General features: G+C 40.6%; 4 protein-coding genes across 6 annotated transcripts in view; 2 read left to right on the top strand and 2 right to left on the bottom strand.

Annotated features, from left to right (window-relative positions):
• spata6 (spermatogenesis associated 6) overlaps positions 1 to 5,039 on the top strand; it is a 14,477-nt gene extending 9,438 nt beyond the window's left edge. The window contains exon 11 of one of the 2 annotated variants that reach the window (XM_031863838.1): positions 1,971 to 5,039. In XM_031863838.1, coding sequence (XP_031719698.1) covers positions 1,971 to 2,076 — 106 coding nt within the window. In that variant the 3' untranslated portion in view covers positions 2,077 to 5,039. Of the gene's footprint in view, positions 1 to 210; positions 1,401 to 1,970 lie in introns of those variants that run through there. The other variant, XM_031863839.1, reaches the window with a different exon arrangement.
• dnttip2 (deoxynucleotidyltransferase, terminal, interacting protein 2) lies at positions 2,857 to 9,240 on the bottom strand. Its single transcript, XM_031863833.1, has 7 exons — positions 8,522 to 9,240; positions 5,327 to 7,572; positions 4,990 to 5,128; positions 4,778 to 4,873; positions 4,412 to 4,576; positions 3,674 to 3,783; positions 2,857 to 3,314 (listed from the first exon to the last, which is right to left on the bottom strand). Exons 1-7 carry the CDS (start codon positions 8,594 to 8,596, stop codon positions 3,221 to 3,223), a joined length of 2,925 nt encoding a protein of 974 aa, XP_031719693.1. The 5' UTR covers positions 8,597 to 9,240; the 3' UTR covers positions 2,857 to 3,220.
• Positions 9,241 to 9,312: 72 nt separating this feature from the next.
• On the bottom strand, positions 9,313 to 15,479 carry gclm (glutamate-cysteine ligase, modifier subunit). Its single transcript, XM_031863844.1, has 7 exons — positions 15,131 to 15,479; positions 13,866 to 13,928; positions 12,199 to 12,283; positions 11,852 to 11,908; positions 11,529 to 11,731; positions 11,180 to 11,294; positions 9,313 to 10,544 (listed from the first exon to the last, which is right to left on the bottom strand). Exons 1-7 carry the CDS (start codon positions 15,260 to 15,262, stop codon positions 10,375 to 10,377), a joined length of 825 nt encoding a protein of 274 aa, XP_031719704.1. The 5' UTR covers positions 15,263 to 15,479; the 3' UTR covers positions 9,313 to 10,374.
• A 2,813-nt stretch (positions 15,480 to 18,292) lies between these two features.
• On the top strand, positions 18,293 to 21,199 carry ccl25b (chemokine (C-C motif) ligand 25b). Of its 2 annotated transcripts, none has more exons than XM_031864099.1 (5): positions 18,293 to 18,363; positions 18,762 to 18,851; positions 20,173 to 20,290; positions 20,527 to 20,641; positions 20,751 to 21,199. In XM_031864099.1, exons 2-5 carry the CDS (start codon positions 18,788 to 18,790, stop codon positions 20,757 to 20,759), a joined length of 306 nt encoding a protein of 101 aa, XP_031719959.1. In that variant the 5' UTR covers positions 18,293 to 18,363; positions 18,762 to 18,787; the 3' UTR covers positions 20,760 to 21,199. The 2 variants fall into 2 exon arrangements, with proteins under 2 accessions (XP_031719959.1, XP_031719960.1); XM_031864100.1 differs by having other exon boundaries at positions 18,331 to 18,355.

The raw sequence follows: 21,199 nt of genomic DNA on the forward strand, positions 1-21,199 counted from the left end.
GTGTGTGTGTGTGTGTGTGTGTGTGTGTGTGTGTGTGTGTGTGTGTGCAAGCTCATACACATCCAATCTTTAATTTTGATCACACTCGACAGGCAGGATGATTTCCCCTCCACCTCTTAAATTACAGAAGCTGATGTCTTGTCATGTTTGTTCGTTACTGAGTGAGGAGAAGGGAAAACAAGAGGAAAATGGTATTGATTTGTGTTTCAGCTCGAGTCTGATGCATTTGACCCGATGCACGCTTTAATACATTCAGAGAGACCTTGTCATCGATCACGACAGCTGTGAGATGAACACACCAACGCGACCGATGTTCCGTTGTGTTTGTTTGTGCTCTCCCCTTCCCTACTGCTCAGTCCATAAGTAAACATTAAAATCAATAGACAATCTTAAAGTGCAGAGTAAATTGTAGGAAATGAATGATACTTTTCTCTCAATTGAAAACGCGACAGGAGTCGCAGGGTGGGAGATTAGAGCAGGCCTTGGTAGATTCCCGCCGACAGGGAGAGGGGCACGTCTCCCCACCAATCTTTGATCTATAAAGAAAGTGACAGATGCCAGTGGCAACGTTTGCTCCCTAAGCCCTGAAGTCTCAGTCTATTCATGTCTCTGGATGATTTGCCCTTGAAGAATTTTTGAAGCAGGTAGCGAGTTTATCTGATTACAGATGAAAAGCTTCCATTCCCGAACTGAGCCAGGCCAAGACACCAGCTAGACAGCCAGACAGTCAGTCGCCATCACCTCTTCACTCCCAGCAAATAGACGGGGACGAGAGGCAATACTGAAATTCATTACTGTTCACTTCTGTCTGTCTTGTCAATTCAAGATTGTGTAACTGCCCGTGGTCAACTTTAAGACACATTGACATTGTGTTGATGAAGCACATTTATGCCTCCAGATGCAATGCACCATTTGTTTTGTCAATTGTGAAATTACTTTTTTATCTTTTTTGCACAAAAGGTAGAAAGTAGAGGGGAAAAAGTGTCACTTTTAAAAAACTTTGAAATAATTATCAATTGAGTGTGCTGGTGGTTTCACTTGTGCATCCACTCGCACATCTTGTGTTTGGTTACAGCACAGACTAGTGGACAAAAGGAATAACTGTGAGAACCTCTTGACAGCCATTGTTTGGAAGTTGTATGATTTAGAGCAATTTTGATCATCAATTAATTGTTGAAGTCCGTCTAGATGCCAAACATTCTTTGGTTACAGCGTCTCCAATGTATGGATTTGCTGCTTACCTGTAATTAATATCTTTGTTTCCTGGAGTGACCACACATAAGTACCATACAGAGAAATACTTCTAAATGCATATATTCCTGGATTTCTACTACATTTATATGAATTAATAATTATTTCTGTGTTCATCAGAAATATATTTGTGAATCTTATTGTTTTTCTGTGTAAAATTCTGTTTACACACATATTACATTACATTACAGTCATTTAGCAGCCGCTTTCATCCAAAGCAACATACAATTCAGACGCTATCACACCGTAGTCACAGCTACGGGAGCAATTTTGGGGTTAAGTGTCTTGCTCAAGGACACATCGACATGCGACTAGCATGTAATAAAAAGTAGTACTATGGCATAAAAATGTCATGAAAACAGGCATTGTATAGTCTATTATAATTAAGTCATTAGAAGACATAGTATAGTATATTGTAAAGTCAGCATATATCATGTAAATAAATTCATACAAAAGTCATAGTTTAGGAAGTAATCTTAAACTGGACCTCGTTGAAATATAATTGAATACCTGTAGTAAAGTATTGAAATAGTACTCAAAAAGTACATGAAGCAAGGTGAAAAAAGTCATAGTACAGCATGTTGAAAATATATGTGATGTATGATCACAATATCAATACAAAGCTATATGTCAACCTAAATTGATGTAGGTCTACATGGCTAACTCAGTTAATTAAGTTTATGGGTTTTTACTGTGTAATTATTTGTTTTACCGCTCAGGCTCCAGCCCAGTCCATCGTACTGCGAGCAGATCCACAGCAGAGTTGAGAGGATTCTGCAGACACACAAATCCACCTGGGACAACCAAGTGACCGTGGACCTTTAACTTCCTGATCGGCTGACTCTTCATATAATTGTATCAGTCAGTGAGTCAAAACATCTCACACAGACACAGGTGTAGCTTCATTTATCTCCCTTTGGCGTTCATTTAAAATGCAAACCTTCCCAGCACCTGCTGCGCTGCGCTTGTCGTCGTTTCTCTGAAAAGGAAATCAATTTGTAGCACAGCAGCACTGCTTCCCTCCCACCCATCAGCGGTTTGTTTTTTATTTATTTAAACGTTCCAATGGTAAAACCAAACGGAGATGTTGTCTAAATTCTCTAAAGCTGTGTGTGTGTGTGTGTGTGTGTGTGTGTGTGTGTGTGTGTGTGAGAGAGAGAGAAAAACAGGAGACATGGTGGATGTACAGTATGCTGCAGCTGTTCAGGGCTCGGCTCTCAACACAAAAGAGCGACAAGAAGGTCACAAAGAGCCAGCAGCTACGAGAGACTGAAGAGCTTTAAGAGGAACAGTTTTTGAAGAAGTTTACCAACCCTGCCTTTATATGAATTAACTATTAAAGTAACATCTGAATGTGCCAAACCAATTGGGACAAATGTCATCCTCTGCTTATGCTGCCTTCTCTTTGTGGGACCATTGCAGTCGTGTGCTGCTTATGTCAGCTTCTTTAATATCGTGCTTTGTTTCAGGTTTTGTGATCATCTTTTTCAACGACATCTTCCTTTTTTCAGAATTAGAAAAACAGAGCTATATGTATTTGAAATGTTGTAACCTCAACATTTGGACTTAATATACAATTCTTTAGAAAATATCACCCGACACCAGTTTCTGATTTGATCATTAGTGATGAGATTTAATCCTACAAATCATGTTACAAGGCAGATTATTACGGTGCTAGTTGAATTAAAAGGAAACCTTTACAAACAAAGGCCGTCAAAAGATAAGTATTTTAATGTTCATGATGCATGCATATCTAGAAAGTCTATGATTAATGTGCAGCAACATTTATTGGAATATTTGTTCCATTAGATTAAAAAATGTTTCAGTTGTAAATGTAAGCATGTACACACTTTGTGGTAACTGTACAGAGCACTGACTATTTCTAACAGGAACACCAGCCCACCTCCTGCAGTTGATTGTATCAGTATTTATGAAAAGTCCCTCAGTCAGTGTTCATCACATCAAGTATTTACTTCTTATGGAATTTACTCTTCTTGCTCCTCTTGCCAGCTCCTTGTGCCGCTCTTTCCGTCACAATGTGCTGGTACTTCTTTTTGTTGTTGCTGGAAAGACGAGAGGAAAGTACATTTTATGTTTGCAATAATGGAATACATCTACACACTCCTGACTAAATACTAGAGAGCAAACTGACACCAATGTGCTCACACAGGTTAGCAAGAGCTGCTGTGGTGCTGCAATGTATTCTGGGAGCTGACATTTTTAAGTTAACGATGGTTACAAACTGTATTTTGATATCCTTCATTAATATTGTGTTGTAATAGATTTGAAATATGTGACGGCAGACACTGGAGCATCGCTGACACAGTATTAGGTCACAGCATCAGTCTATTTCATAGTTGAATCATGTGACATAATAAAGCCACGTCCAGAAAGATGGTTGTTTGTTTTCATTTCAACTTACTGTCTGAACTCGGCATCAGATAGCAGCTCCTCCACCATCGTCCTCTTCCTCGCCCTCTTGGGAACACGGGAATGATAGAAGTCGACTGGGTTGTCCACCACCGTACCAACCTGTATCACACACACACACACAAGTAATGCAATACATGAAATCGAAAAAAAGAAGACTTAATCAGATTACCGATGGGATAAATTTAGTAAAAAAATGGGGATTATTAGTTACAATTTTAAAAGCGATAAAATAAAGAACGATATTCTACCATGCACGTGTGCACACTTTAAAACAAGTGTCACACAATGGCCTCTACACCGGTACAAACATTCTTTAACTAGGTGGAAATTTCCCCATAATTTTGTATGTAAAGCAGAAAGGGAAACATCACAGGACAGTGCAACCGCACAGCAGGACAGTCTGCTGCTATCTAGTCCAGAGTTTATTCTTTTTGCAGAGGCAGTGCAGTGTGAAAAGATGCTTCGTAGGAAATGAGCGAGCCGCTTAAATTTCTGGTCCAGCAAGCGTAACACAGGACAAACCGGGAATTCAATTTATATTAGTATTGCTGCTGCTCCTAGTTGAAATCCAGCTAAATTCATAATTCTGAACTACAGACCCTATTAGTGAACCCCTTAACTATGAAAATGACAAAGTCATGACCATGTTTCCAAAGAAAACAAATATAAACATTGCCTTGTTCTTGAGGAGGGATTCTGAGGGGCAAGAGATTTGTTTTCTACCAACCTGAAAGTATTTGGGAAAGCCATCTCTGTCGTTCTTCTTGTAGAACCTCTTGGGGTCCATGGAGCCTCTCATCTTCAGGACTTGGAGGTCACCTTTCAGCTCCTGTGTGATCTCCGGGGCTTTCATATTAAACCAACCATCTCCTGTTGATTTCGCCCTCTCCGTCTGGGAAAAACAGCGATCTCAATTATTTGGAGAAGCCTTTGAAGCAAAGAATTACAATAAAAACATCTGCTCTACTGTATTTATGATTTGGTGATTTGGGGCAAGACGTTTCATCATAACTGATTCCACAAACATGATCCAAGTGATAAAACTAGCAGATTGAAGCACAGATAATCTATCATGCAAAGCATGTGAACTTACTCTGTTTTTCAACTTTACGGCTCGTTTGGATTCACTGTACGGCGGCACTGCATCCTTCTTCTCAAACTCTGGTCCTATCACACTCTTCTTCATCACCTGTGGACAGCAACAACAAAAAAAGTGTTATTGGATTTACTCGTGCTTGCATAACTATAAAGTTCATTATTCATTCTGCATCACAGATCACCTTCAAAAATCAATTACTTATTTACCTCATCTTGGATCTTCTTTTCCTTTAGTTTTCGTAGTGAAGTGGAGACGGGTTTTGATTTGCTGCCATCAAAATTGATGTATAAGCCCCCGAGCTCCTTCACTCTGAAGCCAGGGTCAATACGGCTGGACATCCCTTTCCTGGAACAAATAAGCAGAAAGAAACTTCCTCAGGAGGAGCAGTCGTGTCTCATTTCTCACCTCAGCACAGTTATACAGTGAAAACTGCTTATAGTGCTGACGTCTGTCCGGGGTCCTCCACATGTACAATAATAATTAGTACACGTGTGTTCCTAAGTGAATGAACCAATCAATGGCAGCCACCTTTCATATACTTACAACTGAGGATTTCTACTCGAGAAAAGGAATTCTGCATCTTCGTCATCATCATCCCCCTCCTCATCAACAAACTCCTCATCTTGCTCCTCCTGCTCCACTTTGTCCTCCTTTGTGGCCTTCTCCTGCTCCTCGGTTGGCCTTTCCTTGTAGTACTGTTCATCAGCCTCCTGTCCGGGCCGTGTGTCGATCATAAACAGTCCCTCAACGGATGCAGCTGCTGCTTCACACTTCTGGGAAGGTCCTGCTCTCTCCTCTGCCGGGAACTCATCTTCCTCCACCTCTCCAGAAACTTCCCTCTCCTCATCTTCATCCTCGCTGCTCTCCAGCAGGCTGATGATTTTTGTGTTCTGGACGATGACATCTTTAGGTTGCTGTTCAGGGTCAGAATCCACTGTGATACTCTGCTGCTGGCTGGATGTCACCTGAATGGACTCAACTTGGACCTCATTGGAGTCGACCACCTGCTGGGCATCTATATTCAATGTGCTGACTTCCATTTTCTCCTCCTCACTGGGCCCGGTTTCCACAGCAGCATCCTCATCTCCCTGTGGTGCGTGGGCGTCCACATGAGCCACTTCCATAGCTTCATCCTTCTCTTCAGTCTCCTCTGTGATTTCAGATGCACTTTCACACGATGTCGCTGTAGCTGATTGCTGAGGCTTTAACGGCTCTGATGGCTGGATTGTTTCCTGCATCACCGTCTTCTCTGAGGCGTCCCCGTCCGTATTTTCAGCACGCGGCTCCTCCTGCTGGTGTCTGTCAGTCACTGCAGGTGTAATTACAGCTTCCTCAGCACAAGCAGGACTGTCTGATATCTTGAGAGACCAACTGGGGGAGTCTTCTTCTGAAATGACAACTACTCCCTTTTCCACACTCATTGTGTCTGCCTCAGTTGGTGTGAGATCAGTACGATCCACGCCTTCTTTCTCTTTCTCTTTCTCTTCCAATGGTTGGTTCTCATCTCCTTCCAACAGTGTGCAGTCCGCGTCCGCAAGGATCACTGTTCTTTCTAACATGGAATCATTGATTGAAGTGTCCTCCATAGTTTTTTCCAAAACAATACTACAGTCCTTGATTGAGCTCCTGGCGGCCCGAGCACTCCGACTGCTGCTCCCCGAGCCTGTGCGGCTGCTGCAGGGAGTCTCTTTGCTTCGTGTGGTGCAGGGGCTGCCCATCTGGGAATGCCCGTCAGCCGGCTCAGAGTCTGAGTCCAGGGCTTTGGGACAGGCTGGTCGGGTCTTCCCCCATCTACGAGTCGTCATACTGTAAGTGGGCCCGGACTCAAACCCTTCAGAGTCGCAGGACTGGGGCTCACTGACGTCTACAGCAGCTGCCGCGCTCCCTTTGGCTGCCCGGCTCATTCGAGCCCTCGGGGCGGGGGATTGAGAGCCTTCCGAGGTTTCGTCTAGGTGGAGGGGGATCGGACCGGTTTGCCTTCTGGATCTCGTAGCTCTGCGGGTGGTGGAGACGCTGGACACGTAGCTGTCAGCATCTGAGAGCTCCGAGTCTTCAGTTTGTTGTTTGGCAGATGATCTGGGGCCAGCAGTTTTTCTCTGACTTCTGGCGACTCTCTGGGATTTGGACACCGATTCGACCTTGACGTCTCCCACCTCAGCTGGCACGGGGCTTTTTGGAATCGTCTTCCTCCTTGTGCTCCGGCGGACACTTTGGCTAGCTTTCGATGCAGACACTGCAGAAGAGCACGATTCCACCTCAGATATCTCATCATCTTCCCGAAGTACTATGCGGTGCGTTCTTCTGTTCCCTCTGGTCATTGGTAGTTCGCCATCAACCATCGGAGAGCACCAGGAGTCCGCCTCAGGTATCTCATCATCTTCCCGAAGTACTATGCGTTGCGTTCTCCTGTTCCCTCTGGTCATTGGTAGTTCGCCATCAACCATCGGAGAGCACCAGGAGTCCACCTCAGGTATCTCATCATCTTCCCGAAGTACTATGACATTGCTCCCTCTGGTGCGTGTTGTTGGTAGTTTGGCGTCAAACACCGCAGAGCAGCAGGAGTCTTCCTGATCCGCTTCGTGGACGGAGCCCACAGGTGTGCATGACTGCTCTGGACTGTGGAGTCTGGAAGCTCTGGTGCATCTTTTCAGCAGCGAGGTAGGAGGAGACGCTTGGAGTTGTCCCTCGCTTTTTTCCAGCTGGCTGCTGGTCTCCACCAGGGCACTTTGGGTCGGGGGCTCTGCTTGTTTAGCAGTGCCCCTGGTTCTCCGACCAAGTGAAGGAGTGGCCTGTTTGAAAGAAAAAAGACAATATTTAGTTGTACAGCTGATTCTATAACAAGCTTTACCCAAAAGGATGAGGTAGGTGTTGAGATTGTCAACAAATTCCACACAAAAAAAAGACCAAAGCCAACAATGTGTCACTCTCTCAAGTCTTTCTGGCTTCAACAGCCGTCTGTGGCTTCATTTCTACTGGAGATATTATCTAAAAATGAGTCACAAACGCATAGCTTCATATTGAAAAGGAAAAATATCTAAGAACTGTATTTGTTCTTCAAACGTTACTCAGACGGGAGTAAGTAGTGTGTTCGTTGGGGACTTTGAAGCACACATTTGGTGCTCTTGTCTAGTATTTAGGGCAGCAGGACGGTGGGTTTGGGATTGACCAGAAGTAAAATACAGTCACTGTTAATGAAGGAATAAAGTCACCCAGTGAAAATAAGGACCGGTTTGTGTTTTTTCTACTTCATCTATCATTGACGAGTAGGATCTTTGAATCAATTTTAAACCACTCTTATTGACAGTTTAAGTAGGTTAAAGGTTTAACTTGTGTAAAAAATGTTATCTGTAGTATGTGATTTATACTGAATATAGAGACCGTAACAGTGGATTAAAATAAAACGTGTCAAATTGATTCAGTTTCTTTAAATTAATCTTTAATTCAATATCATTCAAAGCTGCATTGATGTTGGGCGACACACACACACACACCATCGAGTTTAGTCCGTCACGTTACGGGATCGTTGTATCTATCAATATTTTCAGTTTTCTCTACTTGTTTCACAACATCGAAACGTTTACAAACTTCGATAGAAAGATGGTGTCCACGTGAAGTTTTGAGCAGCTGCACATTCACGAGCTAACAGACACGTGCCGGGCTCCCTTCTCCTCGAACTAAACCTTAACGTGGTCTCTGAACCAGTAGCAGGTTTAACTAACGTGTCTCTGTCGTACGTACCGGGACATCAGAGGACTGCTCGGGGTTTGTTTTAGTTGGAGAGCACACGCGTACTCCTCTCCTGGTGGCCACCATCTTGCATGCTGCTAGCAAGCTCGCTAGCTCCTCACACTTCCGGTTTGAGAGCTGGACTCGACTAATCGATAAACGGAAATAAGATACAGGCCAAGCAGACGATCGCAGAGTCGTGACTCATCTTCAAGTCCTGATAGTGGAAAAACTGTTCAGGTGATTTAAAGTAAAACTTCTCTAACGTTAGTTAATACATTGAGTACTGCGTTGAAAGTGTGCGATAAAAAAGTACGAATTGTTCTCAAAGGGCACTTTATATATGAAAAGTTCTCAATGCAGACAAACTGTGCGTTATCCTCATACATACTGTACTGCTCTATACTGTATTTTATTAGGTAACGCTGGTGTGTAACCTTTTTAATGTTAAAGTTGCTTGAGGTTGTAATTTTAACAGTTGTATCCACTTACATCATATTTTATAAGATCATCATATGCTTTGTATATAAATCTATAATCTATAAATATCGTTGTGAAACATTCTTTCAATTAACAAACATGGAAAATAATTTAAATAACTTACAGTATCAACAAAACATGTTTTACTGCATCTTAATGACTCAGCAGAGTTTAGGTAGCACTTTCAACAAAGTTGGAAGTTCCCTTCGTTAATTTAGCTCTTTTCTTTGTAACACCAAAATCTTGATTGTATTATCGAAAAATAATAAAATACACCACACTAGCCCGAGTTCATTCCATCTTTTAAATATTTTACACTAGTGTTGATGGTAAAACATAACTTTCGTGATTTTAATAAAGCCAATTCATGATATACAGATATATGACATTAAATATGTTTACAGTACAGATAATTTGTCTTCATGAAATTAACTGGATCGGGTCTGGAAAAACAACCGTGATTCTTATATAAAAACATCTTCCTCAGAGTTATCAGATTTTAACATCTCCTTGGCACGGAGTTTCCAGTGCTAACAACGATGCATATAGAGGACAAGCGCCTGCTTCGCATGTCAATCTCAAAATATTGCTGTACATTCTATCCTCAAATTAATCTCATGAGCACAGTAGTGGGTCAACATGGTCCGAAAAAAAAGGCCCGATAAAATACAGTTGTATATACTTACATAGTTGTTTTCTTCACCAATTACAATCAGCATCATAAAATAAACATCTTTGATTTAAATTTGCACATATTTTTTTCTCAATTTAGGAATGCAAATACAGCAGGAAAAATCCAATTGCAACAACAAATGTTTTTTCTGATATTTTTCCATATACAGCTTCAAATTTTTTTCAATCATTCTGTACTAAAAACAAATCTCTTCCTTTGACTTTTCATTCAGACCAATATATTTAAAGCTTGATTCACACAGACACAGTGGAGACAAAGCAGGTATGAGGACAGGAGGAGAGAAGGATGAGAGGCACTTCAAGTCAGATCAAGGTTAAGGAACCCTTGACCTTGGATCAAAGTTTAGCAACCGCCATTTTCTATCATTAAAGCAGCCTCTATTGTGTTGATAAATGGCTGATCTGTCAATGTACTATTCATCTGTGAAACTCTCACTTCCACAGTCTATTCTCTTAAAAACCGAATCTTGAGTTAATATTGCATGTTCATCTCCCATTTATGATCTCATTGAGACGACGCTAATGAACACCTGCATCAGTTAAAATGAAGAAATGGTACACGATGACTTCCAGACTCATGGTGAATGGCAGCATCCATTATTCAGAGCCATTACTTTGCATGTTGTGTGTATGCGTATGTCAACGAAAAGAGGAAAATGGCTTCATCCATGCGTCTTCCCTAGTGGGTTGCGCTAGGGGCTCGCCTTCCTCGCACTGACAAGGTAGCCCTTAGCCTTGATAATGCCCCGGCTCTTCACAATAATGGAGTAGCGAAGGACCCACTCCAGCCTCCAGTCAGCAATGTTCAGGTCCTGCGTTCCCTCCTGCACCGCCTCCTGGAATGTGGCTGCTGACATCAACTCTGTGGAAACATGGAACCAAAAGAAGAGACGTTCAAAACTCATGAAAAAAAATGACAGGTGAACTGTGTAAACATGAGACTCACTGATACTGCTGTTGACCCAAACTACAACTTTATCTGTAAGTATTTTATTGTCGATAAATCCCATGAAACGACCAAAAATGAACAATGTCTCTGTACACTTTCCTCCCTTCTCTGTGGCTATCAGGACAAAGCCCAATCATTTCTCCTAAAGATATAAATCTATTTTGTGGGACCATTTTCAGCCGTGCATTACTACACATTTGGTGTTGTAGTAATTCCGCCAGCAGGACAGTGTATGTGGGACTGACTGAAAATAAACTACACTACCCATATTCACGATAATGTTGAAACAAGTCTCTCAGTGCAATGAAGCACATTTGTGATATTGGGCTATATAAATATGATTGACTTGGTATATCTGGCTTTTTCTACACAGAAACAGTTTGTTTTGGTCTTTTGACGGGATTTGTTGCCAATTAGAAACATATAGAATATCAAATAGCTTACCCCTTTAATGTTCAACTAAGCACTGAAAAAACTGTTTTGCATTCAGAAACTTTACTACAAACCCATCTGACTGACAGAAAAACATTTTAATTGAATTTCTGAACCTTTGGGATCGTTGTGTGTGAGCAGCTGGATGTCAAACTCTTTGGCAAAGGCTGTCAGGTCCGGAGGCATCACACAGCAGGAGGCCAAGTTGAACTGGTTGCTGCTGGGCTTCACCTGTACAAGAGAGGGCATGTAGTCAACGACTGGCTTCATTTGGTTGAACATAGGAAATGGCGCACAGTGGCCAAAGTTCATAATAGAAAAACACATTACTGCTTTCACATTTTGTAATCTATGAATCCAGCGTATTATAAAATGTCAACAACCATTTAATGAATAAAGCCCCATTTTCATTTCTGAAACTAATTAAGGTTCACACACACACACACACACAAGATTTCCACTAACCTGAGCCCAGTTGTAGAGCTGCTCCAGCAAGTCTTTGTCTAGGTCAGAGGTGCCAATAGCAGCAATCTGCTGGCTTCTGACCAGAGCCTCCAGCTCCTCCCAAGCTGGCTGAAGGTGGGCCAGACTTTGGCTGTCACTGTCCAAGGGCCACGGTGGCGCTATGATAACAGAGTCAAGCTGGGACACTGCCAGCGCCTGGCAGACTAGGGATGAGTGACAGACAAGGCCGTAACACAAGTAGAGCTAAGTGTCCTAAAAAAATGTGTGTAGTTGTGTAGTCTTTAAGATACATAAAGATTCAGCTGAAGAGATTTAACGCTCACCCATCTCCACTGCATCTCTGATGGAGGATTGAACCGACTCGCACAGGAACAGCTTGACTGTGAAAACAAGCAGTTAAATTAAAAACAAAAACTCTACATCTAACCTACTAGTATAGTACAGTACTTGAGTAAATGTACTTAGATATATTCCATCACTGCTAAAACCAGAGGACAACATTGTTTACAAGAGCACAAAGTTCTTCATAGATCTAGCCTCTAAATGTTCCTCTCAAAGTGCACCAGATTGATGCATTTAACTTTAAAATGTACAACATTTCCCCCTCTAAAGGGTCTGACGTTCACCCAACAGTCTCATAAAATGCTGTGGCAAACACTCCAGTACTGACCTGAGACCCTCAGTTCATCCCTCTCTTCAGGCGTAATAGCATCAGTTGCCTGGGGAATGGAGCAGTCCAGTGTGTCTGGGAAATCCTGCAAGACGAGCACTTCATTTAGAGACTGTGTTGTGACTACAACACATTTTAGACCTGAAAAACCTTCATCGGTCTCTTAAAATATTGGCTTTTAATCATTGAACAAATGACAGGACAGACAGAAACCTCACAGAGTTCCCTGTGGGGATTTCTTGTAAACAAACTATAAAGTTATGTTTACATTCAGTGTTACTCACTAATGAGCATTGTGTAAAGCCTTGATGTCGAACAAATGTGATGAATGCATTTCCTTCCTCAGAAATGTTTTTGGAAAGCTGATTTTTCTAAAAGGTTTGGAACCTGAATAGTTTACAACTAGTCTTCTTCTTTCCTGCGTTTTCCAGCCATTGCTTCTTATCTTTGTGCATTACTGCCACCTGTTGACCAGTGGAAATGTGACACCATTAGCAGAACGTGTAACAACAGGAACCATCAGAAGAACGGCTCTGTTCAATGTCATTCAGACAAAAAGCAAATCTGATCTGGTCTGATTATTGTGTTTATGGTATATGAGGTTATCATTAGCATTGCTTGTTAAAAAAAAAAAAAAAAATGTACCCACACAAGAGAAAACAACATTTAAGTCTGATCTGTCATGAGAGGAATCTCCTCTAAATTGTCTCATTCAGTGTTTTATAGTCTACTAAACGCTATTTGTTTTGCTCAGAAGACTTAACAACAAGTGATACATTTAATACAGTACTCGTATGGACAAAGGTTGAATATGACGTGTCAGCACATCACACAATGAGACCTATTGTATTTAAAATTGACATGTTGAAGTGCATTGTTTAAAGAAGGTTAGCATAACACAGCCAGAACTTTGAAAAAATGTCAGATCTTTACAACATGGATCTGTTACACAGCATCAAAAAGCGTCAGAAGACAGCTCAGGGCCCCATCACTTAAACATCCCATTCTCTCCATGTCCCTGCAGGGGAAGTGTCTAATATGCTTTGTATTTACGATCCCCGAGTTCAACTCTTTCAAACTTCCCCCATCCCATTTGAGTCCTGTGGGCGGGGTGATAAAAGTTTCAGCAGATTAGCTGATCCAAGCAAAACAGCCAGAGCAGAGTTCAGCAGGAACACTACGTACGATCCTGCATCGTTTTAAATCTCCATTTCAGGTTTGTAGTTAGTTTGATGAACACAGGTGGTTGATGAATGCGTTCTGGAAATCCCATCACAGTTAATGAACAAAACCCCCATGGCAAAGTTTTTACCCCCCCACCCTCCCTTACAGACAGACGCACATTTGGAATGGCGCCTTTGGCAGGCAGCACTGCATGAACATTCATCATGACAGCTTCTTTTCAGCAAGGCTAGAGGCAACCTTTGATGTTCATCACTACAGTTGTTTTATTTTCCCAAGCACTGGAGCCTCCCTGGACAGTGTGGTAGCACATTGTGAAACTTATTCACATGCTGCTGGTCTGACCATAAGTGAAAACGACAATGCAAATACTAACATGCAAAAGAACTGGTATGGAAGAGCCAGAATTAGATGTATTACTAAACATCAAGAACCCAACAGAGCTACATCCAACACATTAGGATAACAGGAAACATCTCCCCCACCTTTGATGGCGGCATTGTTGTGGAAGACCAATCACTAAGCGTGGCTTGAATGCAGTCTTTAAGCTGAAATATGAAACAGAAAAACAATTGTTTATTCACATCTGTGAAACATGCATATTTTCAGGAAGGATCCCTGAAGCGGAGAAGCTTTTTATCCCTCAGCAGACCACCGCACAAACATCTGGACAGCTGTGACATGCTGCTGTGCCAAACTCGAGCTGCAGTGTGTTGTAAACAATGAAATCAGTTAGACAAAATATCCCAATGTCCCACATCGGCTTAAAGTGTGGGACAAAGACAGGAGACGAGTCAAGTTTAAGTGATGACGAATAATTTATTTCCAAAACATAATTACAAAAGGATAAGTATGGGGTGAGGAGGCCACCTGCATCATCAGTAGTGTAGGAAGAATATGGATGAGTGAGACATCTCGATGAGTGCGGAAGGCAATACTAAAATACAATACAAACCAAATAACTACAGTGAACAACGAGTCGATTAATGGATGAGTCAGTTATCTATATCTGATAATTGTCTGAGTCATTTATTAAGCAAATTGCCAAACATTCACTAGTTACATCTTTATTATGAGGATTTGCTGCGTTCCCCTGTGTTATATACATTTTATATATTTCAGTTTTAGATTGTTTGGACAAAATAAGCTAGTTGAAAACGTCAACTTAAAACAAAATTGTGATTGCAATTGTTCACCATTTCCTATAGTCTTTATTATTCTCTCTCTCTTTTTTTTTTTAATTGAATCAATGTGGAAAATAATATGTAGGTGCAGCACTAAATGTATGAATGACACGTGACCATATCAGTAGATTCTGAGTACTGGCTCAAACCAACACTTTCAATAAAGCACCTGTCTGCAGGTGTTGTGTAACTCGTTTGCTGCTCAGGCTCAACGTTTGTTTGATGTGAGCCGACTATAACAAACATCACATATGTTAAACATGCCTTCATCACATCAGTAAGACACACTAGACCCAAACTCTACTTTTACTTTATCTCAGACACAGTCCTGTAACTAGAGACCTCGACAGATACAATTTGAATGACTTATTTTTAAAACGTCCCTCTTTATGGACCTATACACGCTTTATTATCATCAGATAACACACTGGTATCGTTAGCCAGTTAAATGTTTAGCCAGGTAAAAAAAAAAAGAGGCTAAGCTAATAAGCTAAACTGTCACACGCAACACAACAAGCTAACTTACTGCCGTCGTTTTTAATTCAGACAGCTTTCCGGTGTCTTACCTCTTCGCTGGGAGAGGACGGACACTTCTTTTTCAGGCGACTTCGGTTGACTAAATTCCCGGTGTGCAGTCTGAGAGTCTTGGCGTGGGTCAGCAACATCTTCGCCTCACTGTTCATGTTTTGAGGGTCCATGTGGTTCTCGATCAGCGAGCTAACAAGTTGCTAATCAGTGTCTTGCTAGGATGAAAAGTGCGCGTTCACTCTGACACCAACCGCTACTGTAACTGCTGGTTCGCGAACAACAGCACAGCCCACACAACTGTTATAAAACTATGAAGTCAGGATGACTTGCATTCAGCGTGTTGCCTGACTTGCTGTCTGAGTGGTTGCCTAGAGGCTGTTATGGAAGCAAGCCGGTCGGTCACGCCCACACTCGAGGTGTCGGTGAATGTCCCGTAAAACCCGGTCAGAACGTCCATAACCAGTGGGCTACATCCATAACACGGAACTGGATCGATGGAATAGACTTTTTGTATCGGATGCAGTTCTCATGTCTGACCGCTAGATGGTGGTGTAGTGTTTCTAATAATCTTTCTCAAGCAGAGATAACAACATTTTATAACAACCTTGCGATGAATACTCAATTAGTGTACTAAAAAACAATTTGAAGCACCTGAACTTTATTTTAAAAATTGACATTTTCCACTATTTCTACTTTTCACACCACTGGCACTTTTGCCTCATAGGATTGACTTTAATCTGCTGCTCTATTTTTATTTCTATTTTAATTTTATATACCTCTTACTATTTATTTTTCTGTATTTCTGATGCAACAACCAAATTTCCCCTCTGAGGACAAATAAAGATTTATTTTCTTATCCTCTAATCCACAACACTCATGGAGCCATATTGTACTTTTTACTCCACTACATTTATTTTACAACTATACGATATTGCAGATTAAACCTATCATGAACATATAAACTACAATACATTTTCACAAGGTAATTTTGAATTTAACCACCATGATATTGTACATGAAAGTACATTACTGCTCATAACCCTGTACTTTTATTTGTATTTATAATGCAGTGTGTTTCTACTGTGGTTCTAGTGCTTAACTCAAATAAAGTATCTGAGTACTTCTTCCACCACTGTTGGCCATCCCTGTATACACCTTTGTATCATTGGTCTGGTGCTCATGGTGTGGGCTGCACTACTTTGTCCCAATTATCGTAAATCTTAATGTTACAGCACACAATTATATTTTAGATATCTTATATTTTTTATGTATGTATGTACTTATGTATAACATATAGATTTTGTGATTTATCAATTAACTTCTTCACAGATGATGGACTTTTTATTTTTAACAGTTTTGGTTTCAACATTACAATACTCTCGTGCACAAAGCCTAGTCGATACAGAAATAGATTTCCTAGTGTTTCCTTTGGGATTAACCGTCTGGAACGCAGACTGCATCCAGGCCTCATCGCCCAACATGAGTTGCTAACCTCACTGCCACTCTTGTGTCTGAATGGCAGAACACAAACTCCTTCAGAAAGCCTTCCCAGAGGAGTGGATGCTGTTATAGCAGCACATTAATGTCCTTGGCTTTTGAATGACATGTTTAACAATCACATAACGGTCTAATGTTCGTCTTTACACCTACTTCTAACCATAGAATGTACTTAACTTTAATCTGTAAAAATGTCTTTCAATATATTACAAATAGACCTGCAGTGGCTTACATCTGGTATTTGGTAGACACACAATCCAATGTAATTTACAACACAAGCCAAGAGAACAGTGACATTTGGAAGCAATCAAACTATCCCGGGGATGAGATGACTATGAGCGCAAGAGAAAGTAAACTTTATAAAGTCTGGCATTTTTCTTCGGAACACATTTATTTTCATACCTCACAAGGCACAGTCATACTGAGTGTAGAAAACACTCAGGTCACAACCTTTTTTTTTGCCAGGAATTTTGAGGGGGTTACATTTTACAACCGTAGAAAGCTAACACATGTTGGGCTTTTAGTGAGCTGTTCCAAAACTTTTTAGAGAAGAAATTATAGTAGAAATACAGAGCAGTTAAAAAATAAACAGGATATGAAAGATACAAAAAGTGAATACATTTTCTAAGAGGGCCAGGTGTTGTTTCACTGGGGTGGTTTGATAAAGGTTGTGTAAGTTTGAAGGGCTCCCACCACCCCTTTCTGCTTCTATTTTAACCACTGTAATACAAATATACTTGCACGTGCATTTGCATACAGTTACGATCACCCACATACTCACTTATTTTGAAATGAACTTGTAATGAAGCTTGAAAACAACATTCATCATACATATTCAGTACACGGGCCTCCTGACACCCCACTTCTCCTTCTCTCCGTGTTTATTTCTTTATCTTAAATGGTCATTACTCAGGAAAACGATTAATTTAGCAGCAACACAGTAAGCACATGTGCAGGTTTAATTTTATTGTGGTAATAAAGTGGTGCAGGAAAATAAGTGACCAAGAATTCCCCATAGTCATACACTAGATATGGATAACAATGCAAAGGGACATGAAGTACATATCATTATAGATTCAGCATAGGAATAAGATGTGATGCAGGGTGGGCCTGAACAATGGTTGCAGCTGTAAAAATAACTGATGGAGATAACCAATTGTACATGGGCCCAGTTCATCAGATTTGAATTAAGTGTAATAGATACACAATAAATCAACTTTGAATGGGATCCTACATCTGGAAAGCTTCAGTGGTGTGAGATTAGATCAGCCTTTGTGTGAGGAAGTATCCGTCCAGCTGCATTTGAGGGCACTGACATCTCTATCACGTGCAGAGGTATTACACACCTGACCGCCAAAACAATGAAGACATTTTAAAAGATATCATTAAAGCATTGCGTTAATATTTTGTACTGTATATATCCATCGCCACCAATGTGTCTCAAAGTGCTGAATGTGAGACCAAAGTGATGAAAACATCTTCAGCCTTTTGGGGTTATTCATTGTCTTCAGTGGGTTGCAATCACATCGAGGTACTTGGTATTGACGTGTGTGTGTGTGTGTGTGTGTGTGTGTTTGATGGTGTGTGGGTGGATGTGTGTGATCAAATTTCAGTTGCAAAACTTGGCGTGTTGTTGACATGTCAGAGTAGGTGTGGTAAAGGAGGGAGGGCATTTATCAAGTGTGCACTATATTAGAGAACAGAGCAACTACAAGCAGCACTGGACAAAAGGTTCTCATGCCAGCACATCCTGTGAAAGACTGAATGTGAGCAGGTACGTCTTTCTGCGCGCCTTTGAAACAACCTCAACCCTCGTGTCATTCTTGCTGCTTTTGTAATCCTGATTTTGTAAACATGTTGCTTTGTGTTCCAAGTGATGAGTTTAATAAGAGATAACTGCAGAGAGAAAATCCAGCCATAATTTATCACAAGCTCACTTGTTACGCTCGATAAAAACAGCTGCACACAGCTGGAAACCAGAAGAGGAATTGAACATTTTTAACGAGGGGGGTCAACGACATAACCTTTTTTTTTTCACAAGAGCTCAGAGGGGTTTGTGATGGAAAATATTATATCAGCAGCCAAAATGTGCTTGGCAAGGAGGGTGGGAATCTGTTCTTCTTTTTTTTGTTTAGCTCTGCTCTGGGATTTAATCTGTTTGTGTCTTTTCAGCGATCCACACAACAGCAGCCACAGCCATGAAGTCCCAAGCTCTTTTCTTTGTTCTGATCCTCTCATGCGTGCACCTGAGTCTTGCACAAGGTAAGTGGAACAAATCAGATTTGATTCACAACAGAACTATGAAATTATAATAGTAAATTTGATTAGTTTGCCAATATAACTGTGCTTTAAAAAAAGCTCAATACTGTGCAGGTAACTGTTTTAGCATTTTACACTGTAATTTAAAATGTAATTATATGGACCTAGCTCTGTGTATGACTGTGGAGAATATGTGGGGTCTCACTTTGACCAAATTCGGTTGAATTATGGCTGCAGCTGTATTTCATAATCCACATTCCTTTAGATTGTTACTAAATCCTCTCTTTCAACGATGTGAGTTATTCTGCTCACAACCTCTTACCACAACACTTCACTCCAAAGTGTAATCTGTCGAGGCTTGCTGTTATAGACTTCTTTCATGTGGTAATCTTATGACGAGTTTGAAAAATAGAAAAAAAACAGATTTTTATAAACATTTCCACCTCAGCAAAATACAGAACAACTGGACAATTATAGATTGTGGACATGTGTGCACATTGGAGTAAAACTGGCAGTTTCTTCATTGATGAATCTGAATTGAATTTGCCATTCCTCATTCTTCTACTTTTCAACATTCCTATTGCTGATTTATACTTTGTAGGTGATCATTGCAGCTCATGGCTGACTTTTCAGTAGCTTCATTACAGCTAAACATTTGAGGCATTACAAATTGAGGGAAAGAGCACGGTATGAAAAACTAAACTCTTGCCATTCCCCTCCCCCCAAAAAAAGTGAATTAAAGAAAACTATTTTGGAAATTACTGCACATTTATGTGAAAAAAATCATTGTAAAAATATGTTTCAGAAACAAGTTGTGTGTGTGTGTTAGTAAGATAACACACACAATAAATAACATGATTCACTTTGGCTATTTTTCAATGCTGAACCTAAGTTCCCAAAAATCTCTGGCACTTGCAGATGGGGTGATGGGAAATTCAGAGATGGTGTTGGTTTAGCCCCAGATAATTGCTTTTTGTGGTTTTCTTTGGTCGAAAAAATAATTTGATGACATACAATTGAATCAGTGATTTGTGAAAGCCATGATTAGTTTTGCTGTGTTAATATTGAATTAATAGTTCACAAATAACAAATATAAGAAAAAAAAACAGAATAAATAGTGCACCCTTTGGCACTTTTCATTCATAAGCGTTATAATAAAACAAACGTATAAATATAACCGCAACTTACCATTGTTACAATTGAGCTATATTGTTTCCTTCATGGACCCTAACTAGAGTGTACAAGTTGTGTGATGGCTTCATTTGAGTGTCATCTTTAAGTGAGGCAGTTTATCTCTAACCCTCTGTAACTTCACTCTCTCCAGGCTCGTATGGCAACTGCTGCCTCGGCTATCTTAAAGGGATGACAGGAAAAGTAAAGAGAAACATTGAAAGTTACAGGATTCAGAAAACAGATGGCGATTGCAACATCAGCGCTGTTGTGTGAGTAACAAGTTGTATGTCCTTCATTGTTGGCACTTAGCGAGCATTCTGATACATTGTTGAAACTTCCCACGATAATAAGTTGGCAAAACTAATGGAAAAAGAAACAACCTGCTACTGAGCATATGATCCTTCCAAGCTCAGAGCAGAACGTTTAAATAACTGGCGTCTCTGAATGCTAATAAAACCTGTTCAGTAAGCTTGATGATCTTAAATAATAATACTAATGTGTGCAGGTTTCTGATAAAGAAGAAGCCGACACATAAAAAACAGTGGACTCGCTGCACCAATCCGGATGACATCTGGGTCCAGGAGCTGATGCTGTCTGTGAATATGAGAAACCAGAATTTGGTAAAAAGTTACACAACACACTCTCACAATGATAAACTTGAATTTCCTGCAGAGAAACTAAATGAACGCGAGAGTGTACATCTTCACTATGAAACCTTTGTCTCCGTAGGCCACTTAAAGGAGAGAAACAAGAAAGGAATGGGCGAGAGGAAAGCAGATGTTTCTCCGATTTCAGGCATCATATATCACCTTTGACCACATGGATTGTGTTTCAGTAGGTATTTCATGTGCTGACAGAGAATGTAAATGTGCACGGTTCGCTATAACACGAACACATACCCTCAATGTTATTTCCATATAGCCATATATAATTCATTTATATGAGCCATCGCTATGATTGTTAATTTCTCTGTGATATGTAACGCCTGCTAGGAATGAGCCACTGTTTAGCAGCTTTGAAATGTATTTGCAGAGTGTGTTTGTGCGCATTTGTTTGTGTGTGATGTATATGTAAAAAAGCTGAATGTTTTTTGTACGACAGATTTCCATATTTTTATATTAGCATTACAATACTATTTGTGTCCTTCTGTGTCAAATAAAGAGGCAATACAAACCAGA

The sequence above is a fragment of the Anarrhichthys ocellatus genome, unplaced genomic scaffold (genome assembly GCF_004355925.1).
Source record: "Anarrhichthys ocellatus isolate YVR2014 unplaced genomic scaffold, GSC_Weel_1.0 scaffold30, whole genome shotgun sequence".
NCBI lineage: Eukaryota > Metazoa > Chordata > Actinopteri > Perciformes > Anarhichadidae > Anarrhichthys > Anarrhichthys ocellatus.

What these genes read in the sequence shown, in the direction of transcription:
- dnttip2 (XM_031863833.1), bottom strand. Translation starts at nt 8,596, where the DNA reads ATGGTGGCCACCAGGAGAGGAGTACGCGTGTGCTCTCCAACTAAAACA. An exon ending in TCGAGTAGAAATCCTCAGTT is followed by an intron (nt 5,129 to 5,326) that starts GTAAGTATATGA and finishes TATTTGTTCCAG; the next exon opens with GAAAGGGATGTCCAGCCGTA. An exon ending in GCTTTCCCAAATACTTTCAG is followed by an intron (nt 3,784 to 4,411) that starts GTTGGTAGAAAA and finishes TGTGTGATACAG; the next exon opens with GTTGGTACGGTGGTGGACAA.
- ccl25b (XM_031864099.1), top strand. Translation starts at nt 18,788, where the DNA reads ATGAAGTCCCAAGCTCTTTTCTTTGTTCTGATCCTCTCATGCGTGCAC. An exon ending in GCACCTGAGTCTTGCACAAG is followed by an intron (nt 18,852 to 20,172) that starts GTAAGTGGAACA and finishes CACTCTCTCCAG; the next exon opens with GCTCGTATGGCAACTGCTGC. An exon ending in TGCAACATCAGCGCTGTTGT is followed by an intron (nt 20,291 to 20,526) that starts GTGAGTAACAAG and finishes TAATGTGTGCAG; the next exon opens with GTTTCTGATAAAGAAGAAGC.
- gclm (XM_031863844.1), bottom strand. Translation starts at nt 15,262, where the DNA reads ATGGACCCTCAAAACATGAACAGTGAGGCGAAGATGTTGCTGACCCAC. An exon ending in CGTCCTCTCCCAGCGAAGAG is followed by an intron (nt 13,929 to 15,130) that starts GTAAGACACCGG and finishes TTCATATTTCAG; the next exon opens with CTTAAAGACTGCATTCAAGC. An exon ending in CAACAATGCCGCCATCAAAG is followed by an intron (nt 12,284 to 13,865) that starts GTGGGGGAGATG and finishes CTCGTCTTGCAG; the next exon opens with GATTTCCCAGACACACTGGA.